Below are 10,607 nucleotides of genomic sequence, written 5' to 3'. Positions count from 1 at the left end.
ATTTCTAAAATTATATAAATAAAATGACCACAAAAAGAACAACAAAAGTAACAAAAAACGACTTCTCACTGAATGTTAACAGTACATGTACATTTCCTCGAAATTAGGATTTTTTGGGTTGGTTGATTTTCTTTCAAAAACAATAAATAATAGGCACCATTACATTATTATTCAATTTTTACATCTATAGAACGATTTATTGTTCATCAATCCAAGAAAATAACTTAGTATTATTCAAAAATTGTAAAATATTTCAAAATAATAATTTACCCATTTTAAGTCGAACATAATTTCAGTTTAGAAAGAGGAGAAAGTCACGATTGAAGACGAGGAGGAAAATAATGAAGATAGCCGAAAAGGAAGATTATGAAGATAGTCGAATTTTTAGATTTCTAAGGAAGAAGAAGAATAAAAGAGAGAATCCTGAAAGAATTTTTTTTTTGAAAAAAATTATTTGGATTGAATTTAGGAAAAACTACATAAAATGGCAAACTATATTTTATATTAAAATAATATAGCTATACTTCCATAAATTTTTATTTTATGACTATATTTAATTAATAAATAGCAAATAAGTATTAAATAGCAAATAAATATTAAATTATCCTAAAAAATATATTATATGCCCCTAATTTAAGGAAGTATTCATTCCATATTAATTGATCTTTCACGCCTCACGTTTCTCTCTCTATAATATAATCCCATATCAATTACATTCCATATTAATTGATCTTTCACGCCTCACGTTTCTCTCTCTATAATATACTCCTATATTAATTAGTATTACTCACGTAATTAATTATGTTCCTATTTTAACGTTTTTATTCCTTCTATAATAATTATGGATGTATTCCTTCCATAATTTTGCATGCACGCCTCCATTAGTATTACTTACATAATTAATTTTTTGTTTCTATTTTAACGTTTCTCTTTCTTCCATAATAATTGTGCACATATATTATGGATGTTTATCTCTCTATTATTTACAACACGCTTATCTTCCATTAAAAAGGCCTATTTTCACGTTAATTCCAAGAATCCCATTTTTCAGCCTTTTACTTTATCTCTTAAATCCTACCAAAAATTTGATTTCTTGATTAGTCTTTATCCCAAAATCAAATTTACCATAAAATTCTTAATCAATTAAATCTCTATCAAGCTTCCACGAAATTAGGTTTGTATTTTTTCAAATCAAATAGCAACATTGCTTGATTTTTGGAAATATTTATGTTGCTTAATATTTATTTGTTTTTAATTTTTTAGGATATGGGTTGTTGAATATAATGTCTAAATGAAATACCACAAGGATAATCACAAGAGGTACAAAATTCATTACATAACATGGTTGAAATACCATCTTTTGACCTAGGTATAACTCAGATTAAAACACAAATTTCAGGCTATGCTGCTGCGATGGAATTACATAAGAAGTCGAAAGATGAAATAGTAAGGACTCCTTCAAAAAGAAAAGTAGGGTCAACGGTGAAAGCGATTGAAAAAAATTGTTACAAGAGGAGGAAAGTAAAAAATGTAGTTTCCGACATGATCGGAGAACATGCAGTTAATTAAGAACAAAACGAAGTCAGTGAAGAATTAAAGGTATGTACATTTTTAATTTTTTTAATTTTTTTGAATAATTTTTGCATATGTACATGCAGTGTACTTTGATTCGTAAAATTTACTTAAATGAATATAGTTTTTTATTATGATATAGTATTTATGTTGTTGAATGGTGGTAACTGTAATGTAGATATATATATGCATTTAATTTTGTAAAAAGTACATAAGTGGATACATCTTGTATGAGAGCTTTTTGAGTGAATGTAGGCAGTGATGTAATGTATAAAGGTTGATGTAATGTATGCAGGTTGCATGATGTAGTGATGTATATTGTGTTATAATGTAATGTAAGTCGAACAACAAAGGTTACGTTGAGTATATACCAAGAAAGTTTATTAGTAGTTTTTCCTTTTTTGAATGTGTTATCTTTTATAATTACAGGGTATCAGATTCCATTTATTGGCTCGCCCAATTAAACCACCACGCATGCAGGTTTATGTGAACCATAACATAGTCACAGATTTGAAGGGGAAGCTTACAGCGACCCAATTCAATCATTTTAAAGATACATGTTTTGGAGCATATACAAAAATGCACGTGTGTGGAGCGCCACCACAAATGCTTAGGTGTTTCATGGTATGTGAATTAGAGGACAGTTCCCCTGATGAATTGTTGTTTCATATAAATCATACCACGCTCAATTTGCTATCATTACTGGTTTGAACTATTTTGGTAATAAAGATGATTTTTTATTTGATACAAGGAAGCCAAATAGATTAATCAATCAGTATTTTGAGGGGAAAAGTATTGTTACAAAAGTGAATTTGATCAGTAAGTATAAAAAAAAGGTTTGGGGTGGCTATGATGATGATGTTGTTAAATTCGCTATTCTGTATTTTATTTGTACGTTCATATATTTTGGCGAGAAGAAGATCTCATCAATTCCAAGGATACATTTTGATCTAGTTGAAAGCGGTCGGTACCATGAATACCCCTGGGGTAAAGATGTTTTCTACAAATTTCTCAAAAGCGTATCAAAAAAATGGATGAGAAGAAAAAGTATTATAGAATTGATGGTATGCCTCTAGCCATGCAAATTTGGATATATGAATGTTGTTCTGCGGTTGATTCGAATATTGCTGTAAAGAAGATCAATCGTATACCCAAAATCGTCAATTGGATGACCAGAAACAGCAGAATACATTATGAATTCCTCATGGAAGGAATGTTCAGTGATAACGGCAATCCGGTAATTTAACATATTTTAATTAGTCAATTAGTATAGATTTTGTTGTATTTCAATATAATTTTTAATTATAATTATTTTCTGCGCAGTTAAAATTCAAAAACATCGAACCTTCACTTAAGGAGATTGCATTTTATCAGCTTGAATCAAAAAGTACTGCAAACACAAAGAATACCTTTCAAATTGTTAGTGACAAAGATGACGACAAAGATGATGATTTCACTTCAAAACCTCCAAGTCATAAGCCACACAATAAAGAAAAAGGTAAACAGAAGGCATATGTTTTAAGATCCACATTGATCAAAAAGTCCAATTTGCATTGCATGCAGGTTTGAGGTTGAAAGATAAACGCCCCACAGTATTGAATGATTGTCGTAAGGCAAAGAGTACAACTTTAAATTCTGATTCAAATCCATTGGAGGATAATGTATCAGTACAAGAGATGCATAATTGTCCGGATGATTCTGCTAACCGTACACCACCAAGGAGTTCGAAAGAACCTCAAGATACCAAGGCAGATGAAATTGGTTTGCTGAGACAAGATCTTGCATCCTTCAAGAATTATGTATGCAATATGTTCTATTTTTTTTAGTTCACATTGTATTCCAATATAAACTTACATTCTATTTAATAATCAGGCTAATAATGAGTTCAAGGAGTTTCAATTGTTTATAATGGGGAATTTTAGACAAGTTATGGATGTACTTAATAGAAGCTGTCGTGAATCTGGAGCACCACGTCAGGTTAATTATGACAATATTAAATTAATAGAATACATTTACATATACAAGTTACTTACTTATAATATCTCATTTTCTAATGGATAAAATACACAGGAAGATGCAACTGAATATCCAAGTCATGTACCTAATTGGTCGAACAACAATCAGATATCAAATGTTATGGACAAGCCTCACTGTGATGCAAACGAGGTACTATTTGAATAAATTATTTTTTGATTAGTTAGTAGTTGAAGGTGAAAAATGTCTACAAATAATAGTTTTTATTGTAATATTGTTAGGTTCGGACACCTCGTTTCGTTCTTCAAGAACATGTCAAAATTAATGTCAAGGAGTATTTGCAGCCTGTTCAGATACACATACAAGACCCTTTGACGGTACATGAACAGCCTAACGACATTAATGTATTTCAGAATCATGACATCCAACAACCTCAGTCACAAATTGAGTTGATAGATGCTTTGTTACCTGATATTGATGCAATCAAACCCAAAAAGAATGATGTGGTTCATTCAGAGGTTGTGGTCCATCCAGAGGGTGTCGTTTATGATACTACACCCGTGCCAGTTAAAAGGAACAGACATCCTGATCGATTGTCAGGAGACGGTAATGTAATTCAGAACGACGGAATCCAACAACCTCAGCCACAATTTGAGTTGCTTGATGCTTTGTTACCTGATATTGACACAATATATCCCAAAAAGAATGTTGTGGTTCATTCTGAGGTTGTGGTCCGTTCAGAGGGTGGCGTTTATGATAATACACGCGTGCTAGTTCAAACTATCATACATTCTGATCAATTGATTTGCTCTCCTTACTCCACAAATATTGGATCATCATCTGGTAAATAACAATGTTTAACCTATTTAGTGTCTTACCTGCCCCCTCCTAGTTTTTTTTTACATATACGATTCTATAACAATCGTAGTGCCTAATACATATATGTGATGTTTGGCAATTTGATATAGTTCATTGTGTACCATAATTAGTAGTACATATTGTAGTTCAGTAGGTACCAGAATGGAGTAACATGAATGATTAGTTTTGGATTTAGGTTTATCTGTTGGTGGTGGTTTCAGAATTGTTTATCGAACATGACAAGTAACAGTAATAGCTAGATTCAATGTGAATAGTATGCAGCTCAGAGATGATCTTTTGCAAAAATATGTTTGTTATAATTTGTGTGTCTGTATACTAAATATTTCAGGTAGCTCTTATGACGTGGTTAAAACTTATGAAAAGAAACATCCTTTTGTTTCTGACTTCAGATCTTTTCGACGATTACTGTTTGTGGCTTTCTGAAGGGCTTCTTGCTAGCCATATGAATAAGTAAGTATACATAATATTCATATGATGATTATTTAAACATAATATACTTAAATATTAATTAATTTTATTTGTTATCAAAAGGATGCATGATGAAGATCGGTATAAGAATAAAAAAGCAAAACTGGCGGTTGATATGGATTTGGGTATTCATCGAATATCAAACAAGAATTGGTTCTACTCTCTGTCTTATGATAAACAACTGTTAAATGATGAGGTAAACATATGAATTTAAACATAAAAAGTAGTATAAGTATTGTTCATATTTTTAAGATGTGCTAATTTTCTACATTTGTTTTTTAATTGTTTACAGCATATTGATGTGATCATGTATTACTTGCGTAAAAAAAGTAAATACAACATCAATAGTCTCTACAGATACACTATTGTTGATTGTATATTCAAGTCAAAATTTCTGAAATTTATGTTGCATATGCTCAAGTTGGAAGTAACTTTTGTGTTGCAAATGTTGAAAGCGCCATACGTGATTACATAAAAGGATATAGGTTGATGGCTGCCATTCCATGGAATACAATCGACAATGTGTTCATACCAGTGAACGTGGAGCATAAAAATCACTAGGTGTTGGTTGTTTTGTCATTAATTGACAAACACATTTATGTATATGACTCATACAGAGCAGCAGGTCATAACTATCATGTTACAGAAGAAATTCAAAAGCTTGGTCAACTTCTGTCAATGTATGTTTCAATGGAGATTGGAAATGATTCGGATGATACAGAAGATAACCACTTTGCATACGACGTGACGTGTGTGGAGGATATACCTCAACAAGGATCAGATTTTTTGTAAGTATAAAATAAATCTCTTCGTTAATTTTCCTAAAAAGTATCAGATTTTAAAAAGTAATGTATATTTTCAGGGATTGCGGGATATATTTGCTAGCATTTGCCGAGTACCTAAGTGAGGGTGAAGGTATTCCAGTTAAGTATCTTGATTCTAAGTTACACCGCATCAGATACGGTGCACTCTTGTAGGAATATGCAATGAAAAATATGAAAGACGGGGCTGTTAGCGATAATGAGGCACCACCAAGAAGAATGAGGACACCCACAAGGATCGATAATAGTCAACTTGTTGTGATTGATTAGTATTTTGTACTAGTTCTATTTTTTTTGAACTTATGGTAAAAACTAATATTTTGATTTTTTGTCAAACATTAATCTACTTTTCTTTATATTCATATATGATCACATTAGTTGTTTTAAATTTATTTCTGTGTTATTTCATAATTAATGAGATGATCATGGCTTGCCATCATTTGGCTTTGGCATCGGTGAATTAGTCAATGGCTTATCAGTAAAAAATTAAGTGACCCCATTTTTACATGTATAAACATGGCATCCATGCACATAACGACGCGATCCCACAAACAGTTTTTAACAGTGTACATATTGAGAATCAATGTCAAAATACATATACACTTATACCAAAGAAATTGATTCCAAAATTTGTATCATTTTTAAAAGTAATACTTACATAAATAGCTATACTTACATAATTGATATCTTATTTAATAAATATTTTAAAATATTCAAAAGGCAAATAACTCATCATTCCTTTATTCAAAATAACAAAACTTAACTACAAGAACAATTTAATAGTGTCATGTAACAATTTCTAAGCATTTCGTGTTGCAGTTCGACATGAACGCCTATTATGACCTTGTTGTCCACATGTACTACAAGAATTGGTACCCTTCCTTTTGCTCAACTCGCTAAATGACTTTTCACGTTGCTTTTTTGTCCTTCCTAGAGGTCGATTGAATTTTGGTGGCAACACAACTTCGGTAGCAATGTGTTCAGGTATGTTCCATTCACCTTTGTCAGGTAGAGGATATATAGGGACTCCATATGTTTTCAATATTGTTCCTCGCTTGTCGCGCCCCATTTTCGCAGAAAACGGGTTTTGTGCACGACCTAACAACTCTTTTGGGATTTTCGAGTTTGGAATCGCCACCTAACGAGTTAAGGCGCGTTAGGGCACCTATCTAACCTAACTAAGTCTAGCTAAGGTCAGCGAGCCAGAGATTAGGGTAAGGGTTCAAATTACCTCGAGGGGAAGGTGTTAGGCATCCCTCGAGGTCCACAAGCATGGGTCCCGGCCGTATCTCATGCAATCTATGTGGGGGTTACAAGTAACAATCAAGGTCACTTCATTATTATTCATTAATATGCTTGCTAAGTGATAACAAGTATAAAACAATTAAGGCTATCTTATTAATTTAAACATGCGAGGCTAGGTGACAGCAATAATAAACAATCAAGTTTATTTTTTATTTATTTAACATAAGAGGCTATGTTATAGACAAAATTGGCAAATATTAAGCAATTAATATGTGCAAAAGTAAAGTTTGAAAATTGAGCAAGTTTGAATATGTAATTTTTATTTTTAAAAAAATGTTTGTTTCTTTATAGGGACGATGCCACGATATTGTTGATCGCACTCCTCCACCATAGAAACAATTTTGATTTGAGGTCGGTCTTAAAAAAACAATAGTTTATATTTTTGAAAAAAAATGATTTAAAAGATCTAGTTTACATATAGGCACATAAATATTTACATATAAATGCACATAATTCCTTTTGAAATTAGTGGGTAGGTGGTACGTCCGGGGACGCGTCGGGTTTAAAAATTGGAACTAGACCTCGTAGTTCCTTTAACTTTCCCACTAACGATAGGTTAGGAGATAGTGCTTATAATTTATTTTCAAAACAAACAATGTCAAAATCAATCCAAAGTTTTAAAAGAAGATTGAATAATGACTTTTTAAGAAAATTATGTTACAAGGTTTTGATATGAAATATTTTTAAAGCGAAGTTAAATGCATGAAATGATTCTAAATTAGTATTATTAAAAAAAAATATATTGCATCATGAATGAGGAAGACAAATAGAATTAATATTGACCATTTTATGGGGAAGGACACAAATATGCACAAATAAATTTTATTTTTACGGATATGTTAAAAGTTATTTCAAGCCTATAGACATGAATTTCTAAGTGTTTAAAAGAAGGAGTAACACATATATGCATGATTTTGTAAATGATATGAACAATTTAATACTTAGGCATAGTTTCCACGTGATAAGACAAATGAGAATTTATAATATATTTTTAACATCTAACAACCTACTAGATTATTAGGATTTGATTTTAACATTTAAAAAATTAATGGAATCTAGTTCTTATTATTTTTTTTTAAGACTTATTAACAAAAGCGTCAAGCAAATTGAAAATTGATTAGATTATAACACCTACAAATATCAAATCTAGGTGATTAAAGACAAACCTATAGGCATGATTTCTAAAAATTTATAATGAACAACTAGGCATATAAATCTCCCTCCCCTAAACGACCCCCCAAATAAATTTATTATATGATCTTTAGAGTTACAATTGTTACAACATTCGAATAAATAAAATAGGCAAAAAATAATATATATATATATATATATATATACACATTCAAATAAATAAATAAATCTTTCTTCAATTAATCTTCAACTTGAACTTCAAGTTTGAAACCTGTCAAAGTAATCAAATAACGGTTGAGCAAAACAAATTGATTCACCTTTTACTCGAACAAAGTAGCAAAATAGCGAAGAACACTAGAATATTTATCGGAATATTAATGTGTTGTTAAAGTAGCAAGAGAGTAGTGAAAGAAGAGAGAGTGATGAGAGAAATTTTTTTGATTGAGAGTGAATGTGTGTCTATGAATAAAAGGAGTCTCTTTATATAGTAGAGGAGGGGGAACAAATAAGGGAAATAAATATTTCAAGGAATCAATCATAATACAATTTTCCTTATTTTAAAGGATATCCAAATCAGAAAATATGTTAATATATTTCATTACCAAATATAAACAAGTAAGAATAAATTAGTAAATTTAAAAATAAGAAAATCAATTAAACTTATTCTTATTTTAAGAGCCAAATCAGATTATTAAAAAAAATACTAAACTTAAGCAAGAAAGAATTAGGAAGAGCAATATATTTTCCTTAAATAAAGAAGAACCAAAAAATTATTTTACTATATACAAACCAGTTTAAAGTCTTATTACCCAAGCAAATCAAATAAGGATATTTTTACTAAATCACTAATATATACAAATTGACAGAATTTAAGAAAAGGAATAGTTAAGGAATCAATTAAATATTTTTTCTTACTTCCAAGGAGCTAAAATCAGATTTTAAAATTACTATTATTATTCTACCAAATATGAGCCACCAAATAAGACAAGGGACATAAATAAGGTTGCCATAGACAAACAAATAAGAACTAATCAAACCAAATATTAATACAAAGGAGGGATTGGTTATATTTCTAAATAAGAGAGCATGAAACAACTATTTTTTAAGTGAATAAATATTTTTTCAAAGAACAAACAAGTAAAAAAAATTGCTAATTTTACTGAATGACCTAAAACTTGACTTAAGCTTATTATAACATGTATGAAAAGTGATAGAATAACATACTTACAATTAGTAACATTCATGAAAATAAAATATCCAAATAAACATTGATCCTTTATCGAATAATCTACAAGCTAGATTTACAAATTAACAAATAAGGGGAACAATATGCAAGGATCGAAATTAATGGGCAGATTCTAAACCAACTTAGTGAACTAGACACTAGAAAATTAACATAAACAACAATTAAATAATTTTCAATACCAAAATTTAAGTATACGGATCAACGCATATTTCAAACATCATAAGTTATGATAAACATATTAGAATAATAGCAACATGTGATCAAACCCAAAATTAAAAAAGAGTTGGATAAATAAAGTAATAATTAATTTAAAAAATACCAAAGACTGATCTGTTGAGATCAATCACATGACCTAAGGCCCGAATATCGTCGGAGCTTGCTGTTGCGCGGCTGGTTTCTCGCTGTTCGCCGCCGGAGGCTGCTTGGTTGCTGACAGGAGGCGCTGGTCGCTACTACGGTCGTCCTCGCCTGGATGCTAGCACCTGCAAACAAAAGAAGAAGAGAAAATAGACGAGGAGGGGGAAGAGAAGAGACGGGAGGGGAAGAAAGAGGAAGAGGAGAGAAAGAGTGGGAAGGGGGATGACGGGAGAGGGGAGAAGAAGGAGAGAGGAAGAGAATGGAGAGGGAGAAGAGAGAAGGAGGAAAGGCGGCTTGGAGAAAGAGGGAGAAGAAAGGGGTGGCGGCTGGTCGGAAAAGGGAGGAGGAGCCACGGGAGAGGGAGGAAAACGAAAGGGAGAGACGCACGCTGCCGGCGACGGTGGACTGGTGGTTGACGCCGCCCGCTGCTCGTCTGGCGGCTGTTGTTGTTTCGTTCGGCTGTCTCCCTCGCCGGAAAAAAACGGAGGAGAGGGAGAGAGAAGGGAGAAGGGAGGCGGCTGCTTGGAGAGAGGGGAGGGGAGGAAGAGAGAAGGTGAGGAGAGGAGAGAGAAGAGCAGCGGTGCTGCTTGGCTTCCGTCCGGCAGTCTCCTCGCCGGAAAAAATGGAGGAGAGGGAGAAAGGCGGCTGGAGAGAGGGAGAGAGGGGCGTGGCTGGTGAGGAAGGAAGAGGAAGAAGGGGCGAAGAGAGAGAGAGAGAGAGAGGAGAGGCGGCTGAAAGAGGGGGGAGTAGAAATTTTAGGTTTTGATTTCTTAGTGTGTTGAAATCAAGAAGAAAAGGGAATTTAATCACAACCGTTGATTAGATAGAGATAGAGGGTTAGGATTAGATCTAGG

At 32.3% G+C, this 10,607-nt stretch overlaps 2 protein-coding genes and 1 long non-coding RNA gene across 3 annotated transcripts; all 3 read left to right on the top strand.

Annotated features, from left to right (window-relative positions):
- The first annotated feature begins 1,259 nt into the window (after positions 1–1,259).
- Positions 1,260–4,870, top strand: LOC109119882 (uncharacterized). Its single transcript, XM_019213152.2, has 8 exons — positions 1,260–1,320; positions 1,400–1,599; positions 2,002–2,809; positions 2,896–3,371; positions 3,445–3,549; positions 3,643–3,738; positions 3,828–4,389; positions 4,754–4,870. The coding sequence occupies exons 4-8, from the start codon at positions 3,249–3,251 to the stop codon at positions 4,846–4,848; spliced, it is 981 nt and encodes a 326-aa protein (XP_019068697.1). The 5' UTR covers positions 1,260–1,320; positions 1,400–1,599; positions 2,002–2,809; positions 2,896–3,248; the 3' UTR covers positions 4,849–4,870.
- A 92-nt stretch (positions 4,871–4,962) lies between these two features.
- On the top strand, positions 4,963–6,060 carry LOC109119881 (uncharacterized). The gene is made up of 3 exons (XR_002027453.3): positions 4,963–5,089; positions 5,186–5,681; positions 5,756–6,060. It is a non-coding gene; the product is annotated as an uncharacterized lncRNA (long non-coding RNA).
- A 3,952-nt stretch (positions 6,061–10,012) lies between these two features.
- Positions 10,013–10,519, top strand: LOC138342190 (uncharacterized). The gene has a single exon (XM_069294405.1). It carries the CDS (start codon positions 10,013–10,015, stop codon positions 10,517–10,519), a length of 507 nt encoding a protein of 168 aa, XP_069150506.1.
- The last annotated feature ends 88 nt before the right edge of the window (positions 10,520–10,607 follow it).

Source organism: Solanum lycopersicum, chromosome 1 (assembly GCF_036512215.1).
Source record: "Solanum lycopersicum chromosome 1, SLM_r2.1".
NCBI classification, from domain to species: domain Eukaryota; kingdom Viridiplantae; phylum Streptophyta; class Magnoliopsida; order Solanales; family Solanaceae; genus Solanum; species Solanum lycopersicum.
The sequence above is the reverse complement of the archived record's forward strand: the minus strand, read 5'-3'. Positions and strand labels throughout refer to the sequence as shown.